The sequence below is a fragment of the Trichomycterus rosablanca genome, chromosome 4, assembly GCF_030014385.1.
Source record: "Trichomycterus rosablanca isolate fTriRos1 chromosome 4, fTriRos1.hap1, whole genome shotgun sequence".
In the NCBI taxonomy this organism is placed as follows: Eukaryota; Metazoa; Chordata; class Actinopteri; order Siluriformes; family Trichomycteridae; genus Trichomycterus; species Trichomycterus rosablanca.
Genome location: NC_085991.1, coordinates 22,965,566 through 22,982,939, shown reverse-complemented (window position 1 = coordinate 22,982,939; position 17,374 = coordinate 22,965,566). Strand labels below are relative to the sequence as shown.

Below are 17,374 nucleotides of genomic sequence, written 5' to 3'. Positions count from 1 at the left end.
ATACACTAACAAAACATTTTGAATTAGAATCACAAAACTCAGAACTTTTAGCTTTTTCTGCATAGTTGTAGTAATTTAAAGTATGCCATTTTAATAGCATTTGGAACTGACAGATAAGAAGTCTTTGTAATCAATCAAAGCGGTGACAAATGAAAGTACAGGGAGTAAAAGGTCCATTAAAATGTAGTACCTGAGGCCTCACACCTGCCTACCCCCCACAATGTTATTCTAAACTGTCCTATAAATGTAAGTGTAGGTTTATTTTTTACATCCCAGCTTTCCTGTTTGTGTGTTTTTTTATGTACAGGTACACTCCCCTCCCTGGAGGCCATCACCATAGCTCCGGCGCTCACCCTTCCAACAGTGCTTCCTCACAGCTGTCCGCAGGGCCAGTTTGTGTGTGGGGTGTACGGAGAGTGTGTGAGTCACAGTCAAGTGTGTAACTTCCGACTGGATTGCTCTGATGGCTCTGATGAAAAGGACTGTGGTATGACTTTTATGGTCTATTGATCTGTATGCACATAAACCACCACCTGTTTTGCTCACACAAACTTCTTGCCTTTCTGTCTTTTTTAACCTTGTGTAGTGAAGGAACGGTGTGATTTTGAGAATGGAGTTTTTTGTGGGTGGAAGCTGGAAAGCCCTGCTCCTCCTGTTCCATTTCATGCATTCCAGTGGCTGACAGGACAGGGAGAAACCATACATCATGGGGAGGAATTTCATAGGCCTGTTAAGGACCATACATTGTGAGTTTTTGTATCTGTATCTGAGTTAGTACTAAAACATACACAGTAGAGTCACATTATTATGACCACCAGCTAATATCCAGAGTAACCGTCGTGTGCAGCTAGACAGGCTGGCAGAGACTCAATACAATCCTGGTAGATTGTCACAGGTATCTGAAACAAATGCTGACTGCAGTGCATCCCACAGCTGCTGGAGGATACATGGGGGAAGATCCATAGAGCAAGCGTGATGATTGAGGTCTTCCCACAGATGCTCAGTTGAGTTAAAATCTGGGTAATTAGGGGGTCAGGGTAGTACTTAAAAGTCTTGGTCATGCTCTTCCAACCAATGTAGGACATTTCTAGCCATGTGACATGTTGCATTGTCTTGCTGGAAGATCCTTCGTATTATTTAGGTGGTGGATGATTCTCAGCACTGCAGTGACAATGACATGGTGGTGGTGTGTTAGTGTGTGTTGTGCTGGTATGAGTGGATCAGACACAACAGCGCTGCTGGAGTTTTTAAATACCGTGTCCACTCACTGTCCACTCTATTAGACACTCCTACCTAGTTGATCCACCTTGTAGATGTAAAGTCAGAGACGATCGCTCATCTATTGCTGCTGTTTGAGTTGGTCATCTTCTAGACCTTCATCAGTGGTCACAGGACGCTGCCCATGGGTCGCTGTTGGCTGGATGTTTTTGGTTGGTGGACTATTCTCAGTCCAGCAGTGACAGTGAGGTGTTTAAAAACTCCATCAGCACTGCTGTGTCTTATTCACTCATACCAGCACAACACACACTAACACACCACCACCATGTCAGTGTCACTGCAGTGCTGAGAATGACCCACCACCCAAATAATACCTACTCTGTGGTGGTCCTGGGAGAGTCCTGACCATTGAAGAACAGCATGAAAGGGGGCTAACAAAGCATGCAGAGAAACAGATAGACTACAGGCAGTAATTGTAGAACTACAAAGTGCTCCTTCATGGTAAGTGGAGCTGATAAAATGGACAGTGAGTGTAGAAACGAGGAGGTGGTTTTAATGTTATGGCTGATCAGAGTATGTGCAGACAGCATATAGCACATCTTATATACCCACCAAGCCAGCCACGAAATGTGACTTCCTTCATGAGCTACAAGCTGCTGCCATTGACAGTAGGAGGTGGTCACAATAATGTGTATATGCACTGTATGGCCAAACGCATGTGTACACTTCCTCAATTATTTAGTTTGGGTGCTCCAGACACATCCATTGTTAACAAGTATACAACAAAAATGACATACAAATTCAATTTTAAAAAGTTAGGAAAGGGAATGTAAATAAAAATATCCCTTTTAACCTGAATTTAACTCAAAACAGTACTATTACAGGTGGGTTTTACAGGTGGGTTTTTTTTGTACATGCAATGATTCTAAATTGTATCGCTTTAACACATTTCAAAAAAAGGTTAGTTAGGACAGGGGGCATGTTTACTAAGGACACCAACTGTAGTTGTTGTAAAAGTGGATTTTCCCCCAATGTTTTCTCATTAAAACACTTAAGCTGTTAACAGTGCGGAGTTTTGTTTGCTATTCTATGACAGGTCTGAAGTGCAGGCAGGTCAGTCTAGCACCTGCACTCTCTTACTACAAAACACACTTTTAAATAATTTTTAAATTATTTAAAATAATGAAATTAAAATGTATTCATTGTCTGTTTTACCACTGCTTTATCTGATTCTGGGTCATGGTGGGTCCAGTTCACCAGGTGAAATGTAGGAAACACCCTGGACAGGTCGCCAGTCCATCACAGGGCAAACAAACACATTCACACACAGACTAGGGCAATTAACCTGGCTGCATGTCAGGGAGAAAACCAGAGCACCCGGAGGAAACCCGCGCAGACACAGGGGGAACATGCGAACTCCACACAGAAAGGACCCGGATTGCGCCACCTGGGAATTGAACCCAGGACCTTCTTGCTGTGAGGTGACAGTGCTACCTACCAGAGATTGTATTAGAGCATATTAAGTTCCCAGAAGGTTTTAGTGAGCACCCTTTACAACAGAGATAATGATAAATCAAACACCCTACAGCTCCAATGTTTCTTTAAGAAAAAAAAATGTTTAAACTGTGTGCTATTCTGGATATTTTTGTGAAGTTAGCCAAATTTAAAAAGGTCTGTTTGAGATCCACAAGTTCCATCCATTTCAGCTGCTTTCTCCTTCTGTTTTTTAGTTTTTGATCTTCATGTTTATATGTTTTGGACACAGTGGAACTGCAGATGGATGGTACATGTATGCAGACAGCTCAAACGGAGGATATGGCCACATGTCTGATCTTATTACCCCACCAATTACTGGCACAGGGCCCCAGTGCATCATGGGATTCTGGTACTACATGAGTGGCTTCACTGTAGGAACGCTTCAGGTGAGTATTTATATGATTAATTTTTGAGGTTGAGCTTTTGAAACATAACTTTTATCTATATTTGATAGGTAGTGTGCACAGCACATGCTTCTATAATTTTTTGTTATTAACAGTAGATCTATTTAATTATTTTTACTTCAATATCTTTTCAAATGATCTGCAAGTCAATGCTTTTTTAACATGTTTGTGTTTGCAGGTTCTTATCAAGTTTGGTAATCTCACTTATGAAGTGTGGTCTGCAACTGGAAACCAAGGCAGTTTCTGGATGCGTGGCGAGGTCTTTATCGGAATCCGTCACAATTTCCAGGTTGTGTTTGACTGATCTTACTCTTATGAGCTAAAATAATACAGTTTATAATACAGGTGATAAGATTTACAAAATGTATGATAAACCTTAATGAACAACACTACTTCTTACAAAATACAGTGACTGATACAGGTAATTGGTTTTAAATGCATATTATTCAAAGTCAGACTCATGACTTCAGAATGGTTCATGTGTAAAATCATAGAACAGAATCAGAATAATCAGAAGTGTGATTAGTTATTACACATAACATCATTACTGCTGCTTGAGCTTCCACAGGTTATTAAAGCCACTGTGTTGTGGGGTGGCACTGTGGCTCAGTGGGTAACACTGTCGCCTCACAGCAATAAGTTCCTGGCTTCGATCCCCAGGTGGGGCGGTCTGGGTCCTTTCTGTGTGGAGTTTGCATGTTCTTCCCGTGTCTGCAGTGGTTTCCTCCCACAGTCCAAAGACATGCAAGTAAGGTGACGTGGAGATACTAAATTGTCCATAACTACCATTGCTGTCTTGAATGTAACCGAAGTGTGTAAAACATGACGTTAAAATCCTAATAAATAAATACACAACTATAATAGGGCAATAGCCTAGTAGAACATGCAGGTACTGGACTGGTAATCAAAGGGTTGCTGGTTCAAGCCCCAGCACCGCCAGGTTGCCACTGTTAAGCTCTTGAGCAAGGCCCTTAACCCTGAATTGCTTAGTACAAAATACTGTCACAGTACTGTAAGTCGCTTTGGATAAAAGTGTCTGCTAAATACTGAAAATGTAAATTGAAGTGTTGACACACCTTGTGGTGGATGGGGCGCCAGTCCATCGCAGGGCAGACACACATACATACACACACACATACACACACACACACACACATTTACCTATAGGGCAATTCAGTGTCTCGAATTAACCTGACTGCATGTTTTTGGACTGTGGGAGGAAACCGGAGCTCCCGGAGGAAACCCACGCAGACACAGGGAGAACATGCAAACTGCACAAAAAGGAACTCGGACCGCCCCGCCTGGGGATCGAACTCAGGACCTTCTTGCTGTGAGGCGACAGTGCTACCCACCATTAAATCTAATGACTTAAATGAAGTTGGGAACACATTTTATGAGTAACTTTACAATGAGACGATGCAGAAATCCCAATGATTCTAAAGGTAATGCACCTCTGATATCTTAGAAAACAAATTGTCTGCCTAAACCTCATAACAAACTGTGCCATCTGTAGCAGCAGTATTTGCAGTCAAATGCTTTTGTTAATTGTAAACCAGGCTTTTAGCTCAATGTGAAGACATATAAATTGCTTCAATTTAGCAATACAAAAAAGCTTTTAAGCACAAACTCAAATGCACTTTTGGGTTCCTGATCTGTTCACAGATCTGGAACAATTTAGTGCAATAAATATGAAGAATAAGAAAAATCAGGATGAAAGCATATACTGTACTTTATTTAGCATAGCCACTTAGTCTTAAGCTGCTGGGGACCCTAATCGCATCCAAGAAGGGTGTATTAGCCTGACACACGCTCCCATCGAAGTGTGCGCAGTCCATTGACCCCTCTATTCACCTATACTTTAGGGGATTCACGCATCACGCCATTTTTTCCATTTATTTATGCATTTTCTCCCTTTTTCTCCAGATTTTAGCATAGCCAATTAGTCTATCGCTGCTGGGGATCCCAATTACGTTCGAGTGGAGTATATTTGGCTGCTCCACACCCCTTTTGACGCATGCGCAGCCCTCATTCCCTTCTTTATTGCCCGTGCATCAGTAGATTTGCACATGAGGCTAATCCATTTCTGCACAGGCGCCTCGTCTTCTAACCAGGGTCCTTACATAGAGTTTGAAGACCCCACACACTTAGCCCAGCCTTTTCCCACAGAGCATTCTCTGTGGCCAATTTTGTCTGCCACAAGATGGCATTCAGCCAACCAGTGCCGGGGAGTTCAGAATCTCAGCGCTAGTGGAATATCCCTGCAAATACTTTTTTTACTGCACTGTATATAATAAACTTTTAAAATGCTTCTTGAAGTGAACTGAAGTGCTCTTTCTGTGCCACTGTCTTAATGCATTTTATATTATTAAATATATAATAACTTTAAACTGCTTTTTATAGCATGCATTTTAAGGCAGCTAATTTAAAATCAACAGACAAACTTGGCTCTTCTACCTTATTGTAACTTTCATTGTCATTCCCCAAACACACTGGAAGTCATGCTTAGAATTCCTTAATGCTAATGAAAAGATGATTGACAGGCAGGTAGAACACCACCTTGAGCTGACTCATGAACTTTTTCCTGCCTACTCTTTTTTTCCCTAGTTTTTAGATCCTTGGGCACCCATTAAGAAAATTTCCAAAAACTGTTTTGTAATACTAAAATATATACTCCACCCCAACCCCAGCTGCCCTTTTAATAACTACAGACCAGTAATAATAAAGTAGTGTAACTGTGTGTGTGTGTGTTCTCTGCAGGTGATCCTCCGTGCTAAGCGAGGTGTTAGCTACATGGGTGATGTGGTGCTCGATGATGTACAGTTTACAAACTGTGCACCGCTTATTTTCTCGGCTTTTCCTTGCACGAAGGATGAGTTTGCTTGTGCTAACGGGCTTTGTATCCCTCTTGGCAACCTGTGTGACTTCATCGACCACTGTGGGGACGGCTCAGACGAGAACTACTACATTTGCCGTAATATTATACACTACTATACACAACTATATATATTACGACATAACAAGCTTGCTAGATGCTAGACCTGTCAAACTCACCCACTCACACAGGGTCAGCTGAATGTTTTTGCACAACTGCAAGCATGTTTGCTTTCACAGTGGTGCTTTGCTTAGATCAGGGGTGTCCAAGCTATATTCAAACATGGGCCACAGACCCTTTTGTAATAAAACAAATAGAAATATAATATAATATCCATAGACATGCCCCCTTCAACACATGTAAAGGACAAAGTGCTGAATTATAAAATTGGTCAATTGGTGCTTGTGTTTAGGCTTATAATGTTACATATGCCATGTGTTTAAGGAAGCACATGCTAGGCCCTGCAGTCCCAGAGTAATGTTGTCATATGTTGATACAGTGCTGAACCATAATGTATGTTTAACAGTGCTATAACTTATTTATTCAAATGAATTATCTGTTATTTATTGTATGTAAACCAAATGTAGGTGGCACGGTGGCTCGGTGGCAGTGTTAATTTTGACAGCAAATTTTGATTTAGTTTTAGTCATAGTCTTTTGACTAAAATGTCATTTAGTTTTAGTCGTAATTTAGTCATCTGAATTGTTTTCGTTTTAGTCTAGTTTTAGTCGACTAATTATCATAATACTTTAGTCGACTAAATCTACAGTTGATTCAGTCGACTAAAATACATATTTGTTTGTTTATTAGGATTTTAACGTCATGTTTTTACACATTGGTTACATTCATGACAGGAACGGTAGCTACTCATTACATAAGTTTATTTGATTCACAAGGTTATATCGAACACAGTCATGGACAAATTTTGTATCTTCAATTCACCTCACTTGCACGTCTTTGGACTGTGGGAGGAAACCCACGCAGACACGACGAGAACATGCAAACTCCACACAGAAAGGACCCGGACCGCCCCACCTGGGGTTCGAACCCAGGACCTTCTTGCTGTGAGGCGACAGCGCTACCCACTTAGCCACCGTGCCGCCCTAAAATACATATAAAGGGTGTAAAATGTAAATGCTTTTTTATCACTTCCCTTAAATTATTTAAGTCATTATATACACTTACACAAAATTAAACATTTTTTAACCAGTTATGGAATATTATTAATGTTTGAATGTGCAATACACACAAAAACAGATTTAACTTATTTCAAACATCTTTATTTAACTGACCTTGCTTATTGAGCATAACAATAACAAAATATTAATGACCAGTAGGCCTGCTCTGCCTGAAAAATATATGCATTGTTTATAACAAATTGCATATTACATTCTTTATTAAACTGGGTACCATAAAAGCTGCAGTGCCATTATGTTTCCATTATACTGCCAGCAGTGCCAGATGTTTCAGATTTGTGTTTTTACCCGAGATCGTCGCCCCACATGGTTTACACATCGTCTTGTTTTTCATGACGTCAAATGAGAAATGTGTCCATATATCGGCTCTCCTCTTTCTCCCTGTTGACATTGTGGAGTTAACCTAGTTCCATGAGTAAAGACAGTTCACAGGCTAGTCTGGTCTTCCCGGGTTTAGATCAAATGTGTGCGAGTGTGGTCTTACCGCGTTACTGCAAAAGATTAGTACTGATTGGATGGCTAATCGGCTTGTCCCTACGCTAAAGTAGTTCTGATTGGATCTCTTCCTAACTTGTCCCTACCTTCCACAAAACTAAATCAGTTATTGGATGTCGTCCCTGCCAAACATTTTCGTCTCGTTTTTATTCGTTGACGAAAGTGTCGATTCATTTCGTCATAGTTTTTATCCTTTTATGTAGTTTTTATTTAGTTTTCGTCTCGTTTTCGTCATGAAAAAAAGGTTCGTTGACGAAAACTATGACGAAAATCATTCGTCAACGAAATTAACACTGCTCGGTGGGTAGCACTGTCGCCTCACAGCAAGAAGATCCTGGGTCTGTGTGGGTTTCCTCCAGGAGCTCTGGTTTCCTCCCACAGTCCAAAAACATGCAGTCAGGTTAATTGGAGACACTGAATTGCACTATAGGTGAATGGGTGTGTGTGTGTATGTGTGTGTGTGTTTGTGTGTCTGCCCTGCAATGGACTGGCGCTCTGTCCAGTGTGTTACTGTGTGCCTTGCACCCATTGAAAAGCTGGGATAGGCTCCAGCACCCCCCGCGACCCTGATTGGATAAGCGATAAAGAAAGTGAGTGAGTGAGTAAACCAAATGTGTTTTGGTTTCTAATCATTTGATTATACGTTTTTCTCCAGAGGGTTTTCGTGGCCGCTGCAACTTTGAATTCGACCTTTGCTCCTGGTCACAAGTGCAGAGTGACAGTTCTGACTGGCTGATTAAAGAAGGAAGAACCCCCACTTTGGGAACGGGCCCAGCCACTGACCACACCCTGCACAATTCATCAGGCCACTATGTGTATCTGGAGACCTCCTTCCCCAAGGCCCCTGGAGACATGGCACAGATTTCCGGCCCTTTGTTCAGCCCTCGCAGCAGGAATTGCAAGGTTAGAATATATCTGGTACTAATAACAGTACTTTCCACTATACCTCTTTTTACGTTTGTCTCTTTTGCTGCCGTAACAGGTCCTGTGGAAATTGCATGGTTGCATAATTGACTTTGTGCTCTCTAACAGCTGGTGTGGCTAAAAAAGCTAAACTTTCCCAATATATGCAAGGGATACCCACATACTTTTGTACCACAGTGTAAAACAAACACAAAGTATTTAAAAGACAGCATTATGAACAAAGACTAGAGAGAAGAGGCTATAGACTGGATGGCTGGCTGACTGACTGGCTGGTTGGCTGACTGGCTGGATGCATGGATGGATGGATGGATGTATGGAAGGATGGATGTGTGGATGTATGTATGTATGGAAGGATGGATGGATGGATGGATGATGGATGGATGTATGTATGGAAGGATGGATGGAAGGATGGATGGATGGATGGATGGATGATGGATGGATGGATGGATGGAAGGATGGATGTGTGGATGGATGAATGGATGGATGTATGGAAGGATGGATGTATGGAAGGATGGATGGATGGATGTATGGAAGGATGGATGTATGGAAGGATGGATGGATGGATGGATGGATGGAAGGATGGATGGATGGATGGATGGATGGATGGATGGATGGAAGGATGGATGTATGGATGGGTGGATGGATGATGGATGGATAGATGTATGTATGTATGTATGGATGGATGGATAGATGAGTGAGGCAGTGTCCTAGTCAGTGTCTGTAAAAGTCTGTGTTACTGAACCACATCAGTCAACCACTGAACCTGACTGTGTTTCTTATCATTCCCAGATTACAACTATCAGTCATTCTGTCAAAGAGAAAGAGACTTGTATGGAAGGCTGGATGAATGGATGGATGTGTGGAAGGATGTATGTATGGAATGTATGTATGGATGGAAGGATGGATGTGTGGATGGATGGATGGATGGATGGATGGATGATGGATAGATTCATGAATGGAAGGATGTATGTATGGATGGATGGAAGGATGGATGTATGGAAGGATGGATGTGTGGATGGATGGATGGATGGATGGATGATGGATAGATAGATGAATGGAAGGATGTATGTATGGATGGATGGAAGGATGGATGTATGGATGATGGATGTATGGAAGGATGGATGTATGGATGGATGTATGTATGTATGTATGTATGTATGTATGTATGTATGTATGTATGTATGGATGGATGGATGGATGGATGGATGGATAGATGAGTGAGGCAGTGTCCTCGTCAGTGTCTGTAAAAGTCTGTGTTACTGAACCACATCAGTCAACCACTGAACCTGACTGTGTTTCTTATCATTCCCAGATTACAGCTATCAATCATTCTGTCAAAGAGAAAGATACTTTAAATGATTTTATTTAAAATATCACTAAGAACAAGAAAATAGAGAGAAAATAGTCAACACTAATAAATTCCTTTTCTTCGTTCGGCTTCTTTGCCTGTATCTGGTCCATATATCAGACTTGGCACAGTTTTTACGCTGAATGCTCTTCCTGATGCAACACTTCTAATTTTATCCAGGCTTGGGACTGGCATTGGGACCACACTGACAAGTGCACCTCCAAATAGCTAGGCTGTTTCAGCCCCCTTCCCCTCTCGGACAGTAGGCAGCTCTGAGATTATAACCATACTTTATCCCAGAGCCTACAACAGTGTAATAATACAACCCCAAATCAGAAAAAAGTTGGGACAGCATGGAAAATGCAAATAATAAAAAAAAAAAACATTTCTTACATTTACTTTGACTTTTATTTGATTGCAGACAGAATGAAACTGAGATATTTCATGTTTTATCTGCTCAACTTAATTTCATTTATTTATAAACATCCAATCCTGCATTTCAGGCCTGCAACACATTCCAAAAAAAGTTGGGACAGTGAAGCATTTACCATTTTGTAATGTTGCAATTCCTTTTCACCACACTTAAAAGACGTTTTGGCACCGAGGAGACCAAGTGATTTAGTGTTTCAGCTTTTATTTTGTCTCATTTCTTCCTGCAAACACGTCTTAAGATGTGCAACAGTACGGGGTCGTCGCTGCCGCATTTTTCGTTTCAAACTTCTCCACACATTCTCTATTGGGGACAGGTCAGGACTGCAGGTAGGCCAGTCCAGTACCCGTACCCTCTTCTTCTTCTGTATACTTGTTATATTCCCTTGTTAATTAGGACAGGCCTTGTGAGGGTGCTATTTATTTTTGACAAACTATACACTGATCAGCCATTACATTAAAACCACCTCTTTGTTTCTACACTCACTGTCCATTTTATCAGATTTACTTACCATATAGAAGCAGTTTGTTGTTCTACAATTATTGACTGTAGTCCATCTGTTTCTCTACATACCTTTTTAACCTGCTTTCATCCTGTTCTTCAATAGTTAGGACCACCACAGAGTAGGTATTATTTGGGTGGTGGATCATTCTCAGCCCTGTAGTGACACCGACATGGAGTCAGAGACGATCGCTCATCTGTTGCTGCTGTTTGAGTTGGTCATCTTCTAGACCTTCATCAGTAGTCACAGGATGCTGCCCACAGGATGCTGTTGGCTGGATATATTTTTGGTGGGTGGACTATTCTCAGTCCAGCAGTGACAGTGAGGTAAGTGAAAACTCCATCAGCACGGCTGTGTCTGATTCACTCATACCAGCCCAGCAAACACTAACACACCACCACCATGTCAGTCTCACTGCAGTGCTGAGAATCATCCACCACCTAATTAGTACCTGCTCTGTGGTGGTCCTGGGAGAGTCCTGACCATTAAAGAACAGCATGAAATGGGGCTAACAAAGCATGCAGAGAAATAGCTGGACTACAGTCAGTAATTGTAGAACTACAAAGTGCTCCTATATAGTAAGTGGAGCTGATAAAATGGACAGCGAGTGTAGAAACAAGGAGGTGGTTTTAATGTTATGGCTGATCAGTGTATACATAAGTATACAAAACGTATACATGAAGTAAGCTTTGGACCAATCCTAAATACCTTAAGAGATCTGAACAAAAAAATGTCATCAACCCTATCAAAGGTTTTTTTTCCCTGATTTTGTAAAACAAGACATATTTTGAGTGTTTTATTTTAGAACACGAGAGTAAATCTGTTATTACAAACAACTTATTTACAAGCAATGCAACAGGATTGATTACCATGAATAATTTTGGTCTAACACTTTTTAGTTGGTTTGTTAAGGATCTTTAATAAAATTTAGTAATCCATTTAAAAATGGGAGACTAGATTCCTGTGTCTAAAGTATTTAGAATCTTTTTACTTCTTTTGGCTGCTCCTGTATTTTAGAGGTTGCCACAATGGATCATTTTGGTCATATCTGACTAACAGATTTCATGCCTCATTAGGTTTTGTTTAACTTTTTTAGGGAGAAGCATTATTACTCCCCTCTGGTAGATAAGCAGAAGGCAGATTTTATATCTGGGTCAAGTACGAACAAGTATAAACCTCATGAACCTTATAAAAAGCTGCTGTCAGTACATCTAACCCAGGTGACTAGCCCACAGATTGTCCTTGCTCATGTTTCAAAAGCAAAGGCTTATAAATGTCATAATAAATAGAATGTATATGGCTCAACTCAACCCATATAGTTGAGCACTTATATTAGTATTACAGAGGTGTAACCTGCTACTAACTATTTTTATGACTTTCTTTATTTTGTACCTTTAAGGCACGTGTGAAACTCAAGGCCTGTGGGCCAAATCTGGCCCGCCACGTCATTTTATGTGACCCACGAGAGCTTAAAAGAAGTGTGATTGTCTTAAAATACACTGTAAAATTGTACATAAACTGCATCTCCCACAATGCATGGCAATTTTGTGACCCGTATCTAGCTACTAGATGACAGTGTTTCTACATCAGCGTTTACCTGAGTTTTTTTTTTTTTTTTTTCAATTTTCTCCCCTAATCTAGTCGTGTCCAATTACCCTGATCATGTCCTCTATACTGATTTGACCCTTCACCGCTGACTGAGGACGCCTCTCAACTGACATCTGCCCCCTCCGGCATGTACAGTCAGTACAGACTGCATATTTCACCTGCACGAGTCGAGTTCATACACTGACAGGCACTGTGTACAGAGGGCCACACCCCCATCAGCGTTATTCCTTAGCCCTGTGCAGGTGCCATCAGTCAGCCAGCAGGAGCCACAGTCGCACCAGTTATGAGGACCTATGATCCGACTTTTTACCCCTATGAACAACAGCCAATCGTTGTTCATGCAACCGCACAGCCCAGTCGGAAAGGCAGAGCTGAGATTCGATACGATGTATTCGAAACCCCAACTCTGGTGTGCTAGCGTACTTTTTACCGCTGCGCCACCTGAGCGGCAGTGGTGTATAAAGTACTTGAAGTCCATACTTGAGTAAAAGTACAAGTATCTTACCAGAAATTTACTTTGATAGAAGTAAAAGTCACCTTTTAGAATATTACTTGAGTAAAAGTCTAAAAGTATCTGGTGTTTAATGTACTTAAGTATCAAAAGTAATTTGATATTAAATGAACTTAAGTATTACAAGTAGAAGTAAAAGTAAATGCTGTTAGTATTAACAGAATTCAGAGTCATTTTGAAAAATATGAAGATTGTTCTTTTAAGTCTGTAAACCACCTTAACAACCTTTTTCTTCCTTCCATCTGAACATGATTTGTGCCAATTCATGATTATAATCAGCTGTTCACATCACCTATTTGAAGTCATGTCATTATTTAACCTTATTTAACCTTATTACTAGCCCTAAATTGTCCTGTTCCAACTTTTTAAGAATGCGTTGTGGGCTTAAAATGCATGTTTATGTATGTTAAGAATTGTAATGAAGTTGACCAGACAAAACACGAAATATTTTGGGTCCATATAAGATGAAAAAAGAGTCGATGTAAATGTAAAAAACACTGCATCTATTTTATTAAAATTTTTTATACTGTCACATTTTTTTATTTAGGTTGTACATTCAAGTCATACATACTGTATACATCCCAATAACCAAAAAACAACCGAATTTTGGCAGAATTAATTTGAAGCAAAATTTTTACAAAACGTGGCACTTTTAGCACTTTAATGATCTGCTCAACCATTAGTTTATATGCGTAAAATATATGGGTAAAATAAGCTGTATTTAAATCATCTTTTTGGGCCATATCTACTATCTGATTGACGTGTTAAACTCAAAAAATATTGGTATTCTTACTTTAAGAAAACACCATTTCTAACTTATGTGTCAACTAGAAGTCATCGGCTGAAAAATCATCCATAATAAGTTGAGTTCTTGTTGAGACCATTAAAGGGTTAAAGATGCATTTTCCTCAACACCAAGAATCAACCAACACCAAGAATATTTGTCTGTAGGTGAGTTTTTATAAATAATGGACAAGTCTTCATGTCTGCACTGAAGTAATTACAAACTAATTTAGTGAAACGTTATATTTGTGGTTCAAATGTAATCGAAAATGGTAGCTAGATATCTGAACAATGTTAATGGTAATAATAATAATAATAATAAACAATGATGCTCTGGATTTACTTTGTTAATCATTCTTAATTTACATCAGTGTGTTGGACGGGGATCTTCTGAAATGCTGATATTTGCGTGTCTTTGGGTGAACGATGCGCTTCAATCTGTTTGTTTACACATGCGCAATAATGTGTTTAACCACCGATCTAATGTACAAGTGCAGATTCGCCAAACCTGCTGCAGTCTGTCACACATCTCACATCATTTAGCAAAAAAATTCTTGTCGTTTTATTTTGTAGTAACGAGTAACGAATTTGCATACGTCAAATGTATCGGAGTAAAAGTACACAATTTCTTTAGGAAATGTAGTGAAGTAAAAGTGAAAGTTAACGATATTTTTTATACTCCAGTAAAGTACAGATACTACAAAAAACTACTTAAGTACTGTAACGAAGTATTATTACTTCGTTACTATACACTAGAGGTGGGCGATACCGGGAATTTTGGTATCGATCCGATACCAAGTAAATGCAGGGCCAGTATCGCCGATATCGATACCGATACTTTTTAATATTTAAGCTTCATAGATCCAAAGGATCCAAAAGAACTAGGATAGAATTTCGCCAAACATTGTACGTGACAACAAAATACTTTATTATCACAATCAACATTTTTGTTTAGAAACAAAGGAACAGTAACAAAACAAAGTTTGCCTTAACATTAGGAAAATCAATCTTTTTTGAGGTAGAAAAGGAGAAACCACAATACAAAAATAAAATAAAAATTCTCCCCTCACTAGACATCTTTTCTAGTTCTTTCTTTCTTTGTTTCTTTTTTCAAATAGAATTGTTCTTAGGAAAAACAATAAAAAATAAGGAATTTTCTTCCTTTCAGTGCAATTCTGTTTTTTGTAAAAAATATCACTCAACACAACTTAAAACAAAATCTCCTGAGGTAGAGGGCTGACAAACCACAATACAACAAAATTAACACACCACAACAAATACTGTAAACAGTTTCAAACGTATTCTGTTTTTTCTGAGGAGAGCGCTGAGTGGGCGGGCCAGGCTGAGCCTACCTGCATGGCTGTTTGGCTGGTGCCGCTGAGCCACGTGACGGTGCAACAACAAAAGACGAGAGGGGGGGGGGGTGCTGTGTGACACAGCACAGTGCTACTCTTACAGACAGAGAGTAGACTTTGATGAATCCGCGTGCACAGCAGTCAGTGCGTGCGGGAGAGAAAAAAAGCTTGAGTATCGATCTTTTTACACGAGTATTGCTCAATATCAATACCAGCGTTGGTATCGATATTATCAATATTTGGATCGATCCGCCCACCTCTACTATACACCACTGCTGAGCAGCCAACAAGTGATGTTAAGAAATATTTACAAATAATCCCCAAATGTACAAGAAGAGAAAATTGAAGCAGATGGAAGGTAATTTAATGAAAGACGGGAAAGTGAATACAAGTTTGTGCTTCAAGAAGAAAAACCGGAACGTCTCTTGTGTTATGAGGCCGTGTCTGTGGTAAAGCAGTACAATATAAATATAGATATACATTATAAATATACAGTATAAATTTGGCATTTTGACACCAAACAGAATTTAGCCTCCAAGAAAAACAAGAAATTGTCAATCATCAGGATACGTTACAATCGGCCCTTTGAGGGCAATCATAATGCAGTGAAAACAGGGGTTTGACACCCCTGCTTTAAGGTTTATTAAATTCATCAAGAAATCCTTTTTTTATGGCAGTAGTTATTACTAAAATATTATTATTATTATTATTATTAAAATAATTTTATTTTTTAATTTAATTTATCCTGTAGTAATTTCCAATAAGTTTTTTAGCTATGGAGAAAAGCATAGTTGTACTTATATGTACATGCTTCTGTGAATGGATGAGAGTTATAAAGCTCATCAGGAACACTTTCAAATTTTTTAAAACAACTTTGTTAATTCTATCCTCACTGCTTTCAGTCTGTGTATAATGCTTTGCTCTGTAAGCCTAACACCGTGTTCCACTGCTGGAGTGGCCACACCTATGTGTTCAGTGCAGGGTTCATGATGCACCACTGTTAATGCACACATTTAGCTTCCACGCTACCAGCACTACCACTAGGCTTAGGCTCCAGTTTACCTGATAACTTTGAAAGCTTTTTGAGAAGCACCGGGTGAGCAGGTTCTTTTAACATACTCACCTCAAGAAAACATTTCATGGTTTTAGAACTGATACGTATAGCAGAGGTATTTAACTCTACAGTAAGTTTAACAGCCAGATTAATCAGATTATATAGCCATTCAAATAGACAGGAGGAATCAGTTCAATGCTCCAAGTACAGTACTTTTCCATAGTGTTCCAAAAGTATGAAAGGAAAACATTGTTAATAAAACATTAGACCACTTTTTGGAGTGGTATGGATAAATGCATGATTGACAGAAATACAGTGGTACCTTGAAACTCAACGTCAGTTGGTTCTGGGAATGGCGTTGAGTTTAAAAGGCGTTGAGTTTTAAGGTATTTTTTCCGATAAGTATATTTAGGAAACCTGTTAATGTGTTCTGTGGTTCCGTGGACCTGCTTATATTTTAGGCTTATGTAAAAGAATGTGGTTGTTTTTCACACTTCTACACTGAAAATAACACAAATATAATATAAAAACACTGAAATACAATTAAAAACAGTTAAAAATCAATATAAAATACAATGAAACCTGATCTTTAGCTTTACTTCTTTATTGTTTTCTTATGCTTCCTAATCTTGGAATACCGTATTCCATTCAGTAAAGGCACATTCACATGAGAAGTGGCACATTAGCTTTTGCGCAGCTTTTTAACAATAAATGTTTCAGACTCTCTCGGAAAAGCTGATTCTTACAATTTTTCAGAAACCTGAGCTATAACACAAGTTTAAAAGTGAAACAGGAGAAAAATCCAGCTAAACACAAATACATGTGGACACTTTCAGAGTGGATTTGACTGTTAGTGGTGTGCGATCCTGCAAAATTTGGTATCAATCCGATACCAAGTAAATACAGGGCCAGTATCGCCAATATCGATACCGATACCGATACTTTTTAATAATTAAGGTAAATGCATCTTCAAATTGCTAAATCTGAATGAATTGACATGATATTTGAGTGTATTATTGTAATACATACATTTTTTTGTAAGTAGCTGCTCTCAGTAGGGTTGTAAATAAATTCTGATATTTAAAGTGGATTCAAAGTTTAAATTTCTTATTTCTAGGTGCTTTACTGTCCCACAACA

The 17,374-nt window shown here is 39.4% G+C and overlaps 1 protein-coding gene across 1 annotated transcript in view; it reads left to right on the top strand.

Annotated features, from left to right (window-relative positions):
• The window catches only part of malrd1 (MAM and LDL receptor class A domain containing 1), a 118,508-nt gene that overhangs the window by 22,686 nt on the left and 78,448 nt on the right, over positions 1-17,374 (top strand). The window contains exons 12-17 of the mRNA XM_062993528.1: positions 308-487; positions 587-746; positions 2,984-3,140; positions 3,337-3,447; positions 5,916-6,129; positions 8,377-8,624. Coding sequence (XP_062849598.1) covers positions 308-487; positions 587-746; positions 2,984-3,140; positions 3,337-3,447; positions 5,916-6,129; positions 8,377-8,624 — 1,070 coding nt within the window. The remainder of the gene's footprint in view (positions 1-307; positions 488-586; positions 747-2,983; positions 3,141-3,336; positions 3,448-5,915; positions 6,130-8,376; positions 8,625-17,374) is intronic.